Raw genomic sequence first — 18,041 nt, 5'->3', positions numbered from 1 at the left:
TAAAATATTGTATCCCCCCCTTCCCCACCCCTGCAAACCTTTGTTGATAAAAAAATTGTGATTTGTAAGCATCATATAAATGTGATACCCTTGTACCATTAGTTATATAGTTATTTTTTCTTATAAGTATTTTTTTTAGTGTTAAAATATTTTTTTCATAAATGTAAACAATAAATGTTGTTAATTAATCCTCCTTATTAATTTCTTAAGAGATTCCATCATTTTTTCCCGCAGATGTTTTATAAAACAAACTTATTGATACGTGTATTTAATGCAGAATCCAGATAATCATTTTCCAATCTCCTTGTTTTCTGGCTGTCCTGTTTTCCAATCTTCTTGTTTTCTGGCTCTCCTGTTTTCCAATCTTCTTGTTTTCTGGCTGTCCTGTTTTCCAATCTTCTTGTTTTCTGGCTGTCCTGTTTTCCAATCTTCTTGTTTTCTGGCTGTCCTGTTTTCCAATCTTCTTGTTTTCTGGCTGTCCTGTTTTACTGCGTTCAGTTAGCTGCATACTCCCCCCCCCCACTCAGGATGGTTAACATGCAGGATAGTTTCTATTTAATTTTGCGTGTCTGGGCAACATTGTAAAAATGCATATTAGAAAATTAAAAATAAAAAGCTATGGTTTTCGGGGTCCATTTAGCCCCCTCATGTGGATTTAACGGTTCTGTCAATATTCTAGAAAGCGGTGACTTGATTTCAATTTGACCTATTAGACATAAATTTTCAGCTTTTTTTTGGTACTTTTTTGTCGACGCAAACGTGTTTAATGAAAAATTAAAAAAAACATAATTTCCTAAGTATAAAGTATGTTGAATATAGCCCAAATCACGTTTGATTTTAAGTAGAAAAAAAACCAAATGTCTCTTACTCTGGTTAATCCAGAACGATCGTTATATCCCTTTACATATTTGATTTCCGCTACAAGCATACAGTTCTATCGCAAGATTGCTATAATTGCATTACTACTTAACTTATTTGTATATACTAGGCTCCCATCTTCTATCGTGTCAACACTTTCTCTTGTAAAAATTGTAAACCTTTAACAAAAAAGTTCGTGGATTTAAGAAAAAAATCACAAACTTATGAAATTTTATCAAAATTTAGTTTTGTTGGAGGCTAAGTTTTTTTAATTTTGATAATCCATAAACCTTCCCTAGGGTCATGTGAGGTCCCACACAAAATTTGGGCCCGATCGGTTCATCCGTTTAGATGTTTATTGGATACAAGCAAACAGACAAGCAAAGTATATACATAGTTGTATTGTGAACCAGTGAGGATTTACAATTGTAAATAATAAAGTACAGTTTATTGCTCCCAAGTCAGAAAATGGTTGTCAGCCTGACAATATAACCCAAAGAGTATCTTCATGGCCGACAGAGAACGGCGTATGATCGACCATCTTGTGCCCAAGACGAAGTTATTTATCATCAAAAGTATCGAAAATATTGTGTTATTTAGATCAAATGTTCTGTTTTGATCCAACATCAACGGTTTGTATCGTTAAAATGAAAATTCAGTTTTGTGTGCAAATATGTTTCGTTATCAATCTTAGCATCTTTACTTTCATTCCTTCATCAGGTTTATAGTATTACTAGAGCTAAAGTGCCGTTGGAATTTTCAAAATACTGAAGAGAAAAAATCGCTAACATTAGTCCTAGATTTAATCTAAAACCATCTAGCTGCAGCTGACCACTTCTAAATTCTTTCTTTGGATTTCATACTGCAGGGTTACTAAAGAATATGATACATTAACGACCACTTTCAACTGTTGAATATAATTGTTTAAACGCTGAATTTTGCTGTTTGCCTTTAATGAAATAATAATATTTATGCAAAATTATTTTGTTTCAAAACAAGTAGAGCTGCCCTTCAAGGAAAATAAATATAGGAATAAAGTGAATAAAATTCAAATCTGAAATCTTGTCTTTTATGCGTTTATCTCTTAAGAAAAGTACAATAAACATAAAAATGTAAAACATCAAAATAAATTGATAAAACAAAAAATTACAACCAATATATTGATATACTTAGAGCAAGAATTAAACAAACTTGAAACTATTTTAACATTTATATATTTGATATTTATAGAGGATTGTTTTAGAGTAGTAGTTTGTACAGCCGTATACAGAAGTGCTGCAGTACAGTACATGAATGTTTATCTATTTCCAGCCTCCAAACATTCCAAGAGCTGGACCCCATCTCACCGGCTTTTCTTGATCTAAAAATACATCAATTTAAGTGACTTAAGACTTTATTTCAAATGAGTGGTATGTCCGATTTAGAACGGTGCCCTGAACAGCTTAGCATGGTCAAGAAGGAAAAAGATATCCAATTTTAACTACAAAATGACTTGCGTTTTTCTGCAACACAAAAGTGGAAGATCTTGTCAGAACGAAAGAGAAACAAGCTAGAGAAACGACGACATTATTGATCAGATGAAGGGTTTACTAGGTACAGCTGTGAATGTAGGGAACGAAAGTCTGTTGAAGGAATTACCGAAGCTAACTTATTCTTTGTTGTTCTCTACTATACCAAACCCATCCCTTTCTAGTTGAGCTACTCCGCTCTACCATACCTAACCCATCCCTTTCTAGTTGAGCTACTCCGCTCTACCATAGCTAACCCATCCCTTTCTAGTTCAGCTACTCCGCTCTACCATAGTTAACCCATCCCTTTCTAGTTCAGCTACTCCATGCTCTACCATAGTTTACCCATCCCTTTCTAGTTCAGCTACTCCATGCTCTACCATATCAAACCCCTCCCTTTCTAATTCAGCTACTCTGCTCTACCAAACCAAACCAATCCCTTTCTAGTTCAGCTACTCTGCTTTACCAAACCAAACCCATCCCTTTCTAGTTCAGCTACTCTACTTTACCAAACCAAACCCATACCTATCTAGTTCAGCTACTCTGCTCTACCAAACCAAACCCATCCCTTTCTAGCTGAGCTACTCTGCTCTACCAAATCAAAACCATCCCTTTATAGATTAGCTGCTTTGCTCTACCAAACCAAACCCATTTCTTTCTACTTTAGATACTCTGCTCTACCAAACCAAACTAACTTACTATATAATAATTATGAATTACTTACTCTTAGATGTTTTTTGTGCCTTGGAACTACGATTTTTCTGACGGGATTTTTCAGGACTCAGTTCCTAAATTGCTTCAAATAGTTTTGTTTCGTCAGCTATTTTTTTCCAAATAAAATTCACCAAAAATTATTTCACATAAATTTTTGGTTTTTTTTTTAAAAATAACTTTACCTGCTGCATTCTGATTATCTGCTTGACCTTCCTCTTCTCCGCTTCTAGGTTAGAAGATTCAGGTAGATTTTGGAGAAGTCTGTACAGGTCTTCATATTTTCCTGAAAAGTAATGTACAATTTCAATTGGTAGTTCCGATTGACAACGGTACCCTTTTAAACTTTATCTGAGCAAGAAAAAAGAAGATACTGTCAAGTTTCTCCCTGAAAAATCTTAAATTTTTACAATTTCAGTCTTTCCCTTCTACTGCATATATTTGCAAGCGCAATATTAATTATAAGTTTATAACTAAGGTTATAGGCGAGTAATCATTGGTTTCTTTATATACAGGGTGTCCCACGAAATATGACAGGTCGTAATTAGTTTTGAATGTCTTCTTCTATGTATTGTATGAAATATTAAAGACTGTTTGCTGTTTATCTTTTCCTAAAACATATTTTACAATGGCATTAATTTTATTATAAAATATGACTTCCTTAGAATATTTTTTATTTTCTTTGGTATCAAACGACTTAAAAATTATGCAAGAAGACATTCTAAACTATTTACGAACTGTCAGATTTAATTACGCGTCCTCTTATTCGTCAAATACAAGAACATGGTCCAATGAGAGGTTTGCTGAAAATAGGTTGGTTTTGATCGACTGGGGAAAAAAAATTTAAAATATTTTTAAAAGTTCCACCTCGTCCTTTGGGTGGTTGGCACTGAATCTTGTGTAGGATCATATTTCCCATTCTAAACAAAACTTTAAATTAACAAGAAATTGTTTTAAGAAACAATTATTGTTTTAAAATCTTTAATATTTTGTTCGTGATATCTAACCATCTAAATTATTTCAATATTACGAAGATTTTGTTCTAAATTATACATTTATAGAGACAAAAAAGAATTTTTTTAGACTTAAAGGGAGTGACCGGCAATGTATGGTATGTAGTTGAACTGAGATTGCAGTAGATGTAGAGAAATTTTTTAGGATATTTGAGACATATGAGACGTTTTTAAGATCTATAATACTGAGCTTGAGCGAAAAGTTGAGGTTCAAGATCATCAATTTGGGTGGGTACGTTTTGAGAATCGTTTTTTTTTAAATTATGAAACAACGACGACAAAAATGTAACAAAAATTCTACAGTAAACTTAAACTAATTAGTTGTTAAGGAACAGGTTGAGAATGTAAAAATTAACTCTTATCATCGAAAATAAGTAATCTTATTCAATTTTTAGTTTATATAATCTCTCATTATTCACAAAAGATTTTCTGCAGATTTTCTGAAATTTGAATTGAAAAGACGACATTTGAGGAATTTGTAGAAACCTGCGAACAAATTCATTGAAAATAAAAAAATTAATACAATGATGAAAACGAAAAATTTGATTCTAACATTGATATATTGACTTTCTTTTGAGAAATATGTTCCTAAACAGCTAATCAGTTTACTATGGAATTTTACTATATTTTTTGTCGTCGTTATTTAATAATTAAAAAAACGGTTTTCAAAACGTAACAACCCAAATTAATGATTTTGAACGTCGACTATGCGCTCAAACTCAGTAATTATAGATCTTTAAAACTTTATATATGTCGGTCACTCCCTTTAAAGCTTCGAAAATTTATACACATTAAAGGGAGAGACCGGCAAGGTAATATATAAGAACCAAGAGTGGAGTATCTTAGAGAAAAATGTTAAGAGCGTAAAATCGTTTTTAAAATTTCACCAGAAGGGATGGTGCATGAAGGGATGGTGCATGAGCGGAAAATTTTCTTTTAAAATTATCTAATAACCAGGGCGAAAAATGTAACTAAAATTCTACTGTTAACAAATTTTTTAGGATAAGAAAAATGAAATTAACTTTTACCATGAAAATAAGTAATGTTTTTCAATTCCCAGTTTTTTTATATTTGATGGTTTACAAGCGCGCGTTTCCCGTAGATTTCCGACAATTTTAATTAAAAAGATGACCTCTAAAAAAATTTGCGAACATATTTTTGCCGTCAAAGAATTCATAATTATGACAATAAATAAATAATTGATTCTACCATTTAATTCTTCTCAAATTTCTATTGAGAAATATGTTCCTACACTGCAGTACACAACAAATTAGTTTCCTGTAAAACTATTTTTTGTCCGGGTTGTTAAATAGCATAATCGTAGAGAACGTTTCTTCTTCGAACCATTCTCTCTAGTGAAATTTTACAAAAAATACTTTTGCTTAGAGAGTATACACTGTAAAAATGTCTCACTGATATCATATGAATCCTAAAATATTTCTTTATAATATATATTTCTTGTTTAAAATAAAAACTAAACTAAAAAACTAACTAGTTATAAAAATGAATTTAACCTTTCAGTTGTTGCGAATCTGTCTGTAGTACTAGAGCAAACCATACTTCCTGGGCAGATACACTTCGGGTTCACAACATACTCTCCTGGCTTCTCTGTAATATCCTTACACGTATCCGTTACATTACACTCCACCAGCTGAATAATACATTTGGTTTTAAATATACAAATATAACAAGTCAGATGGTATATCTACTATAATTTACTTTATTTCTGAAACACAACTCTTTTTTTCAAGGCCGATCCGTATCAAAATAAAATGGATCCCAAGCAAGGGGATTTTTCACAAGTGGCAATATCAGAAATGTAAAAAATCCTGATCTGAACTATAAATTAACTGAAATATTTGAGAAAGTACCTTATATAATTTACACAACATTTATAAAATATCACTGCAAACAATGACAGGAGGATTTTTATGCGACATTACTGGTAGGATTTGTGATCTCATAGCTCCTCTAGGTTTGATTTTAAGGACACGTATGAGAGAATCAAAATCCGGTTACATGAAATTCGAAACATTGTTGTTCTTCATAAAACATAAAACATTTTAATCTTGCGCGCAATAAACTTTAGCTTGTCGTCAGCTTTAAAGAAAAACTGAGAGTTTTAGGATAGTTATTAATTACATTCTTTTTAACCTGTTTTTTTTAACTGAGATAAAACATATATATATATATATATTTATACTAGCTTGGGAACCCAGCGTGGCCCAGGGGAGTAATAGTTAGTCCCACACATACCCACCCCTAGTCGTAAATTACGATTTTAGCTATATTTCCCAATACAAGTCGACCCAATTAACTTAGAATCTCAAAACTAAGCTAAGAACATTCCCGTGGCTCTCCAGAGTTCACTAAAATTAAAATTTGAGGCAAATTGGCCCAGGGGTTCCCGAGTTATGATCAGACAAACAGAGACTACAACTTATATATGTAGATATAGCTATTAAACTTACTGGCAAACAGTAGTAATCTATTTCCACAATCTCGAATATTCCCTCATCCTAATTTAACCATGTTTATCAATTAATACATTGGAAAATTAGCAACATTAGAAATAAGTCCGTTAGTTACCTGGTGGTCGGCGCGATTATATCAATACTATGAAAACGAATTTTCCTATTTAAGTTTTGATTTCTAACAAGGTTTTTTTAAATTAAAAGTTTACAAGTAAACTATAAAGATAAGCTGTTAACTGTTTTTCTTTGTTACCATATTTATATGTAAACAATGTTTGGAAGCTTAGTAGAAATAAAAAAATTGAAATTGAATGCGTCTTCATTGTATTGATATATACGACGACAAGTGTAAAAAATGGAAGGGTGTGTAAAAAGGATGAATTTGAATAATAAAATGTACAAAATATCAGAAAACAAAATTGTACTTTTTTTAAAAGAGAAATTGAGATTATAAAAATATTTCTTCAAGGGCTTGAGAAATCATATGTTTATATAAAAAAGTGATAATTACTAATTCCCATAAAGATGTGGAAAAACAAACAAATATCAAAGATCTGTAAGGTGTATTTTATTTTGATATAAATCAAGTAGTTTTACAATATTATCTTGAAAATCAACTTATTAAGTGAATTGAACTAATGCCTTGTCTCCTTTTCATTGATCATATCTTTAGTCTAAAAGTCGTCGTTGCATTCTTTAGTTTATTAGGTACTACTGTAATTGTAATTGAAATTCAGGCAATAAAATTTAATATTCTGATTAGTCCCGGAAATCGCTATTTAGAGCCATAAGCGATCCAAAATTATATGGGACACTCTGTACGTTTAGATAATCAGTTATTTTTGTCCTCAGCTCTAAGAAAAATAATGAAAACATAATTAGATTAATATTTTCTCTGTAGAATATTTTGGATAAAGTTTTAAATCCGCGAAAATATTGACATGGTAGGGTAAAACCAAGAATAAAAAGCTTCCGAAACTACATTTAAGATATTTAAAAAAATAAAAATACGTAAGATGAAGTTTAAAGTATCTTGAGATTATATCTGTTTTATTTATTGAAAGGTATTGGATTTTGTTACAAGCTTGAAACGTCTAATCCTTATATAGTTGCAAAGGTGTAAACGTAATATTTCAAACGTAAATTATTTGTTTAAACAGAGATCAAATTTATGTATTTGAGCTACGTCAGTAAACTACCAACATTCCGGTTCACTGAAACAAATCTAAAGATTACGGAAGGATTTGAATCAGTGATTCAAATCTGATCCCAGAATTCATAGTTTGAAATACCCAAGGTCTGCAAAGATTGGGTTCCAAAGACATGGTGATTAGAAAATAAAAGTTTGTGGCAAAGACTGAATTTCTTTTACTTTTTTATCGATTTATAAAAAAATTGATAGATTTCCTTAAAGTTGAACTTGACATCTTGGTAGGAACTTCCAAAGGGACAAACACAGTGAATCTCATCCCTGAAAACATTTTATCCTTATATGTATATATGTATATATATATATATATATATATATAATTTATAATATATATATATATAATATGGCAACGGGGGACGTCGAAAGGAGGTCAAATCAACGTCCTGAATTAATGACCCATGTTATATCTAAGCAACATAATCTTATATGTCACTGAGACATTTTTTTAACGTAAAAAGAACCATTTTGGACGTTCTGGGGACCCTTCTTTGGACGTAAATTGCGTCTTAAAAATAAATATCAAATTTATTTTGTTTTTAAATTAGAAACTAGATATCTTTTAACTTTTAATTGTTATAATTCTGAAGATATGCTCTAAACAATTTTGAAGAATGTGTCAGTCATAACTATTGAAAATTGCAAAACCTTTAACTTCATCTATAATAAATTTGGCTTGTCTGTCTGTTTGTTTGTTTCCAATAAACGTCAAAATCCGCGAATTTCTTTTTAGAAATCCCCGAAATTTTTTTCTTCTTTGTTTTAAAATGTACACAAAGAGATCGAACATGTTCACGATTTAAATGGAAGATGGGCGCGAAGTTCCCTAAAAGCCTAGTTTATATATATAAACTTGGCTTGTCTGTATGGGTGTTTGTTTGTAACAATAGACGTCAAGACGGCTAAACCGATCGAGCCCAACATTTTTTGTGGGACCTCACATGACTCCAGGGTAGGTTTATGGATCCTTAGAATTACAAAAAATTGTCTCCCTAAATTTAGAAAACCCACGACAAAAATTGTTAATTATTATTGTTTTATCAAAAAGAAAATGCTAAAAGATTGAGCAACAAATAAAAGTGAAAATAGAAGATGGTCGTGAAGCGCCCTGATAGCCTAGCCACAGATTAAAATTATATTAGAAATATTCATTTTTCTTTGATCTTGTGAATCATGTGTGAATTCTTTTTAACTTTTTTCTTCAGACGTTTGTTTCATGTTGTTTTTAGAATGGTGTTGGTTAGGGCGATGACAGGGCAGTAAAGAAGATTAAAGAAGCTAAATATTGCTAATCCTAAAGCACCCCAATCTAAACTTGAGAAAGCAGTTGCTTATATAAAGGAATACTGGCACAACATTGCTTCCTTATAACGCCTTTTTAAACCAAAGAGAGAGAAAAAACTTTAAATCCAAATCAGATCAAATAATATCTTTTTTCAAAACAATTTAAACAAGCAGTATCATTCCCCAGGAACTACTCCCTTGAGCTGGGCGTCGTTCCTACTTTTTTTTAAATTGTTTCATTCCGTTTCGTTCCGTTCCCGTTAAAGAACGATCCTTCCCTAGGAACGACGCCCAGACCTAACTGCGAACATATTGTAAACTCAAATTACTGATTTTTCAAATCTTTCGTTGAGATTTTATTGGTTTTGATTTTGCCAAAGTAAACCTTTTTTATGACTTGTTTGAAGCAAACAGATAGATAATAATATTTTTAATTGCGTGAGACTCAATAGAATTTTCAGGAGTCTCCTGCAAGCATAAACACCTAAAAAGGGAGTATTCGCTCTTAGTATTAAGCATTTTCAACCATTTCTTCCTGAAAGATGCTAAATTATAAGTAAAATTAGTAGCGATCGAATCCAAATTTGATCTTATACCAAATGTCATTTTTCGCGAACACTCCCTTTGAATGTTTAAAAACAGACCAAACCTTAACTCTCTTAGATTTGAGATATTTGACCTCATAGATTAATTAACAACAACAATAACCGCGAGGCAGAATCCCAAAGGAGTTACGCATATGCTCTCTTTCTGTCTTGTTATTCAAATTCGCATGCACGTAACTCCATTGGCCTTCTGCCTCAGGGTTATTGTGATCAATAACCCCCAAAATGTTGAAAAGACGACATCTACTATTCTATCTGTTATTGTAATTAATCTATGTCTGACCTGATCAAGACCTTAGCATCCCCCTTATACTTCTGGTAGGACGTGTAGGCAATCTGGGATTCACTCCTGCACTCCTCCAGCTTGGGGGCTTGCCCACAGAACTGTAAATTGGTAATTTCATTTAAATTCAAAGTCAGTGTCTGAAATTTTGTTTTAAGTATTTACTGCAATCTTACAGCCTGAGGCCGAATTTAAAGAATTTGAGCGGTGTCTCAAATTTGAGACGCGGCTCAAACATCATTGATTCCACTTGAAGTGGTAATCAGTGTTACAAGATTTTATCATTATACAAAAAAAAATTCTTACTTTGTACTGATCAGATGTAGCTTGAGATATTGACTGTCCATCAAACTGGTCCCATTCTAAGGGACAGGTAGAACCTGCACCACACTCACAGTACTGTACACTTGTCAAACCCTATATTTCATAATATTTTTTTCTTTTTATGATCTGACAGTTACTTTTGAAACCATTCATTCCTGTTTCGAGGATTTTTGATAATGAAGACGATATTTTCATATTTTCCAGGAATGTTCGAAAATCCAGCGCCAGCAAAATGTTGTTTTAAAAAAATCGAAAATATATTGAACTAAAAACTTTGTATGAATGTGTCGAAATATAATCGATGACTTTTGGTTGTAATATCTGAATGATTTGTTTGGAATTAAATTGATTATTTTACGATCCGAGTTGAAAGTTGCAACTTTCTGAGTTTGTATGGACGCTACGTTCTTTAGCATGAGTCGTTTTCAACAATTTTCTCCTTATTGACGCAACAGATTGAAGTAAGATTAGTATAGCCATCAAAAATGCTTATTTTTAGACGTAAGCCTATATCCCCTTTTATTTTTCGGGAACACTCCCTTTAAGGCAAGCTTTTAGTACAGGGTTTTGAAGGTTTATTGTGAAGTTTGAATGCAGTTTCCCTACGGTACCTTGTTATTTGCCTGGAGGAATCCACATATGGAGTTTCCGCTGCATTTCGGTAATTCCTGGACAAATAAAACATTTTCTTTCAACAGATTTTAAAGGATTAAAAAGATTGGAGAAAAATTTGCTCTGGAAGATATATTGTACATACAGGGTGTCCTTCAAAACATAACCGTTGAAAGTCAGCTTAAAGGTAACGTTTTATCGTTTAAATAATTTGCGGCAATCATAAGTCAATCCTCAGTTTTACAAGGATAATGTTACTCCGTTTTTACATTTTCAAACTGTGCTCTGCCCTTTTAAATACTTTTCATTAGATTAGTATACAAAACAGAAACGATCTTTACGTATACTATCATGTTAATCGAACGAATTTCGCCCTGGTTAATCCCAGGGCCCATGCATGCTAATCTAAAAAGTAAAGTATCAGTGGGCCCTGACGTTGTCTTGAAATACCATTCAAAGAAATTTAATGTTCATTTCTTAACAATAAAGACAAAACAAAAAATATGTGCTAGAAGATTTAAGCACGAGGTGAAAACCTCAAGAAGACGCAAAAAAGTTCACTTTAAGCTCAGAACATTTGACGTTAATTTATTTTGTGACGTTTTCTTGTTCACATTTACAGAGAGCAAGTACCCTTCAAACCTTTAGTTAATCAATAATGGGGAAGATATCATCATTTCTTTGCTATACTATAGTGTTTAATTGGGACGATTTTCTCAATGTTTCTGCAGAAAGAAGCAGCAATTGAAAATAGTAATTTTTTTCTAAAGAGAAAAATCTGAATAATTCATTCAGTCATGATCAGACCAAGCTTTCAACGGTACCGTTGTGGATCGTAGATAAACCTTTAATATCTTGAACAAGTTTTTACCTCACGACTTCGGGTTGATATAGGAATCAGATCATTGGATTCCAGCTCATCAAATACTGAGTCTCCTGATCAATTAATCAAATACAGAGTCTCCTGATCAATTAATCAAATACAGAGTCTCCTGTTAATCAAATACAGAGTCTCCTGATCAATTAATCAAATACAGAGTCCCCTGATCAATTTACAAATACAGAGTCCCTGATCAATTGATCAAATACAGAGTCTCCTGATCAATTAATCAAATACAGAGTCTCCTGATCAATTAATCAAATACAGAGTCTCCTAATCAATTAATAAAATACAGAGTCTCCTGATCAGTTAATCAAATACAGAGTCTCCTGATTAATTAATCAAACACAGAGTCTCCTGATCACAAGCAAATACAGTAATTGATTTTATTTCTAATATGTTTTTTTTTATTTCTTAAATAAACAAAAAATTCTTGTTACACATCATGAAAAGAATTTAGGCTTTGCCACAAATTCTGATTTTTTGCTCCTTAAATCTTTCAAACACAATGTTGTAGGTTAAATAATTTAAACTATAAATTAAATTATCTAATCAAATTATCTAAGTTTAAATTTTCAAAGGTTTACACCATCAGGTTGCAAAGATTAAGAAATTTTAAAAATTTGAGTTTGTGCAAAAATTCACTTTCTTTATTTATTTACCAAGAATAGAAGGAAGGAAGAAGAGCAAAATCGTCCAAAGCTTCATTCTAAAACAAATTACAAAAACTGTTTTTCTTCTGATATCTTCTCAAAAATATACAACCTGAAAATCAGTTTTCTAATAAAAAATGAAAAAAAACTGTTAAAATTTTCTTAAAATATTTTTGCTAATGCTATTTTCGAGAAATTTTTCTTTGACATAAAATACATGGAAGTACAGCTAGTCCCGACTCTCGGTCCGTAATTTGGCCTTGTCCTAACGTCAGCCGTAGTTCGTTTTTCATTAACTTTGAAGGTTTTGGGACTAGAATACAGACGACATTAATGCAATACTGAAGTGAATTTGATGTTGTTGGAGTAGTAAGTTATGAAATCAATTATTAATTGAATGGGTCTGTGTACACTACACAATTGCTGTGCCACATGTTCATTGGTCTTGAGTCTAAAAGTTGGCTACATATTTCAGAATTTTCTAAAATATAAGGAAAAACAATAATCTTTGGTTCGTTTTTCGCAAATATCTTATCTCAAGTACAGGGTCAAAATTGGGCAAGGGAAGGGAAAGAAAATTTTTAAAACAAAAATTATGAACTTCTCAAATTATGAACTTCCTCAAATTATGAACTTCTCAAATTATGAACTTCTCAAATTATGAACTTCTCAAATTATGAACTTCCTCAAATTATGAACTTCCTCAAATTATGAACTTCTCAAATTATGAACTTCTCAAATTATGAACTTCTCAAATTATGAACTTTTCAAATTATGGTGAAACCTTTTAAAAATCTAAAAACCTTTAAACCTTTAAAAAACGAACCAAGTTATCACTTTTGCTACTGTTTCAAGTCTGAAATGTGCCCCTTTAAAGGGAGTGTTCGCGAAAAATTAAAAGGGGTATAGACTTACGTCAAAAAAATATCGATGGTGATCGCTGCTAATCTTTTTCCTATCTGTTGCGTTTCTAAAGAGAAAATTGTTAAACACGACTTTTACCGAAGAACGCAGCATCCATACAATTTCAGAAAGTTGCAAAATTCGACTCGAATCGTAAAAAAATCAATTTAGTTCCAAATAAATCATTCAGATATTACAACCTATAATCATCGATAATTTTTCGACCCATTCCTAAATAGCTTATATTTCATAATATTTTTGATTCTTTTAAAAGTAATATTTAGCTTACAACTTGTTTTCACGGTTGGCGCTGGATTTTCGAACATTCCTGGAAAATATGAAAATGTCGTTCTCATTATCAAAAATCCTCGAAACAGGAATAAATGTTTTCAAAAGTAACTCTCGGATAAAAAAAAAAAATATTATGAAATATCGACTACATTCGAAAAATATCGATGATTTTAGGTAGGGACGCTTCGTTCTTCAGTATGAGTCGTTTTTAACAATTTGTTCCTTAGGGACGCAACAGATAGAAGTAGCAATCACCATCGATGATTTTTCGCCGTAAGTCTATACTCCCTTTAATTTTTCGCGAACACTCCCTTTAAGAGATACTAATCATAACTGGTTCACATATCAAGTTGCTACAATTTTATTTAGAAGATGTTTAAAAGAGGGCTTTCTCTGTAAATACATACAATCAAGTCCCTATAATATAACTTAATAAATTTTAACTTTATAAATTCTAACTTCATAAATTCTAACTTCATAAATTCTAACTTCATAAATTTTATCTGCATAAATTCTAACTTCATATATTCTAATTTAATAAATTCTAACTTTATAAATTCTAACTTCATAAATTCTAACTTCATAAATTCTAACTTGATAAATTTTATCTGCATAAATTCTAACTTCATATATTCTAATTTAATAAATTCTAACTTCATAAATTTGATCTTCATAAATTCTAACTTCATAAATTCTAACATCATAAATTTTAATCAATTCAGTTATTTTAATACTGTGAATTAAAATAGTCTTGCAGACACAATTGCCGTTTCTAAGAACTTATTTAAACTTTATTATAAATAATATAAATTCCTTTTTTTAATTTGACGCGGTTTTTAGTTTTTACTGGCCAAATCTGAGTTGGGTTATTTCTCTCAATATTTTTCAGGTTTTATCAAAACAGTTTAAACTATTTTTTACTACTTTAAACTCTCGTCAAACATCCTTAAGAAATAGATAAAAATATAGAAAATTTAGAAATATAAAAAATATAGAAAATATAGAAAATATAGAAAAAATAGAAAATATAGAAAATATAAAAAAGTATGCAAAATCAAGAAAAAGTTATTTAATAACCTGGACGAAAGACATAACAAAAAATTCTTCTAGAAACTAATGTAACTGTATTTTCAGTTCAAATACCAAATCTAGCTAGTAAGAATTGGAGCTTAGATAAGAAGGATTATAAACGTTGCTATTAGTAATCACGGAATAGAAAGAAATGAGTAAAAAAAGCAAAACAATAAAGCTTAAAAAATGTTTGAATATTGAAAATATAGATATATAATGAATCAAAGGCTGTTAGAATGAGAAAGACTTGATAAAAATTTTAAAGGAAAAAAATATAAATGAAAATATTGATGGAAAGGTGAAATAAACTGGCAGAAAAAGAAACAGAGGAGAATGTCAGAAAAAAAAATTTCGTGATTTGCAATTTGCATGGCATCTTTAAACTAAATTGACAATGTGCAAAAATCAAGGAGATAAAGGAACGAAATGAAAAAGTTCTTTTGTTATCCGAAAGTGCATTTAGCGTAGAATCCATCTTATTAAGTGAAATGGGCTATTTACAAAACACAATTACTGTGCACATTCATTAGACTATTTCAAATAACAACTTGAGTCTAAAAGTTGTCTTTATATTTTAGAGTTTTCTGGTTCAAATTGGTTATCTTGGCGTATTAGAGACTATACAAGCTTCAAACATTTTCCCATTGTATTTTAGAACAGAGATGATCCTCTGATTTTCCCATTGTATTTTAGAACAGAGATCATCCTTTGATTTTCCCATTGTATTTTAGAACAGATATCATCCTTTGATTTTCCCGTTGTATTTTAGAATAAAGATCATCCTTTGATTTTCCCATTGTATTTTAGAATAAAGATCATCCTTTGATTTTTCCATTTGTATTTAGAATAGAGATAATACTTTGATTTTCCCATTGTATTTTAAAATATAGATGATTCTTTGATTTTCCCATTAGATTTTAGAATAGAGATGATCCTTTGCTTTTCCCATTGTATTTTAGAATAGAGATGATCCTTTGATTTTCCCATTGTATTTTAGAATAGAGATGATCCTTTGATTTTCTCATTGTATTTTAGAATAGAGATAATACTTTGATTTTCCCATTAGATTTTAGAACAGATATCATCCTTTGATTTTCCCATTGTATTTTAGAATAGAGATCATCCTTTGATTTTTCCATTGTATTTTAGAATAGAGATAATCCTTTGATTTTTCCATTGTATTTTAGAATAAAGATCATCCTTTGATTTTCCCATTGTATTTTAGAATAAAGATCATCCTTTGATTTTTCCATTGTATTTAGAATAGAGATAATACTTTGATTTTCCCATTGTATTTTAGAATAGAGATAATACTTTGATTTTCCCATTGTATTTTAGAATAGAGATAATACTTTGATTTTCCCATTAGATTTTAGAACAGATATCATCCTTTGATTTTTCAATTAGATTTTAGAATAGAGATAATACTTTGATTTTCCCATTGTATTTTAGAATAGAGATAATACTTTGATTTTGCCATTGTATTTTAGAATAGAGATAATACTTTGATTTTGCCATTGCATTTTAGAATAGAGATAATACTTTGATTTTCCCATTGTATTTTAGATTAGAGATAATACTTTGATTTTGCCATTGTATTTTAGAATAGAGATCATCCTTTGATTTTCCCATTGTATTTTAGAATAGAGATCATCCTTTGATTTTCCCATTGTATTTAGAATAGATATTAACATTTCATTTTCTTCAAAATAAAATATTGTGGAAAAAGAAAAAACATCTACTTTTTAAAAAAAATGGTAATTTGCCAAAAGGTCACATTTTTGCAAAGGATTTTGTACATTATATCGGATTCACAATGGTACCCTCAAAAGCTTTGATTGAATTAAATATCCCCGTTTTTTATTTTCAAAACTTTTTATTTTCATTTGTGGTTTCTCTGTAATAGTGGCTTGCGCATTTCTGACTTCAGATAATGGAGACATTATAAGTATTTGATACTTATAGATTAAGATTAATTTCCGTAAAAAGGCTGGGATCTTAATCTCATGTATATACTGATGGGGTGGGTGAGTAAGGAAGTTTTAAAAATGGCAACAAAAGGTGTTGAACTGATAAAATAATATGTTTTTTGTTTGTTTTTGATCGATAAAATGATATGACACATGTTTTTGATCCATTATATTTTAATCCTGTACCCTACCCTATATATTATCCTTTAATCCTGTACCCTACCCTATATATTATCCTTTAATCCTGTACCCTACCCTATATAGTATCCTTTAATCCTGTACCCTACCCTATATATTATCCTTTAATCCTGTACCCTACCCTATATAGTATCCTTTAATCCTGTACCCTACCCTATATAGTATCCTTTAATCCTGTACCCTACCCTATATATTATCCTTTAATCCTGTACCCTACCCTATATAGTATCCTTTAATCCTGTACCCTACCCTATATATTATCCAAAAACTTTAAATCTGAAAAAAACTAGCCGCCTATATTTGGCTGGAAATAAAATTGATGCAAATTATATCCTTAATTTTATCTTTTACATTTATCTAATTGTTTAACAAATATCTATAGAAATATATATATATATATTTATATATATATATATATATCTTTATTTATCTAAAGTATCAGTATCTCTATATTTCTATCTATCTATCTATAAATCTATCTATTTGTCTATATTTCCATCTGTCTGTTAAGTCGGCTTTCTATTTATCTATTTATCTATTTATCTATTCAAGTAACTAAGTTATTATTCATTTATGAAATAGAACAAAACCATGCAAAATAAAGTGTTTCAGGAGAAAATATTTATAAGATGTATATATTTATATATCTATCTATCTATCTATCTATGTATCTATCATTGTATCTATCTATGTATGCATCTATCTATTTATGGTATATTTATGCGATTCCATTAGCGCCTGATCCAATCAGGGTTCAGCCATGGATTTGGTGTCTATTCTGAACTAATAGAAATGGCAAGGCAGTATCATCTATCTTTCTATCTCATCATCCAATGAGGTAAAAATCCTTATATCGGGGCTAAACAGTAAATGGAAATATTTACTTCTACTAAAACTACAGTGTTGCTTACCCTTGTGGAGTAGATACAAGAGTAAACCATCCTTACCATACTCTTCTTATTATATACTACATTTTCCCAGAGCTATCTATCTATCTATTTTCCCAGAGCTATCTATCTATCTATCGATCCCTGATCTCTTCTCTATCTGTTTCTCTCAGTCTATACGTAAAAACATTAAAAAGTAAAAACTTCGCGCCCATTTTCCTTTTTAAAGTGTTATGTTAATTTTCACGTTAAACAATAGTAAATTGTTTGCAGGATTGAAATCATATATAATTTCAATCAGAACTTCTT

At 30.7% G+C, this 18,041-nt stretch overlaps 1 protein-coding gene across 1 annotated transcript; it reads right to left on the bottom strand.

Annotated features, from left to right (window-relative positions):
• Positions 1–1,999: 1,999 nt before the first annotated feature.
• On the bottom strand, positions 2,000–17,772 carry LOC111714835 (uncharacterized). Its single transcript, XM_023490035.1, has 13 exons — positions 17,757–17,772; positions 12,422–12,468; positions 11,751–11,815; positions 10,879–10,935; positions 10,250–10,360; positions 9,944–10,044; positions 7,972–8,035; positions 6,562–6,609; positions 5,605–5,741; positions 3,945–3,997; positions 3,263–3,363; positions 3,091–3,154; positions 2,000–2,218 (listed from the first exon to the last, which is right to left on the bottom strand). Exons 2-13 carry the CDS (start codon positions 12,465–12,467, stop codon positions 2,160–2,162), a joined length of 906 nt encoding a protein of 301 aa, XP_023345803.1. The 5' UTR covers position 12,468; positions 17,757–17,772; the 3' UTR covers positions 2,000–2,159.
• Positions 17,773–18,041: the final 269 nt, after the last annotated feature.

Source organism: Eurytemora carolleeae, unplaced genomic scaffold (genome assembly GCF_000591075.1).
Source record: "Eurytemora carolleeae unplaced genomic scaffold, Eaff_2.0 scaffold1644, whole genome shotgun sequence".
Lineage (NCBI taxonomy): Eukaryota > Metazoa > Arthropoda > Copepoda > Calanoida > Temoridae > Eurytemora > Eurytemora carolleeae.
The sequence above is the reverse complement of the archived record's forward strand: the minus strand, read 5'-3'. Positions and strand labels throughout refer to the sequence as shown.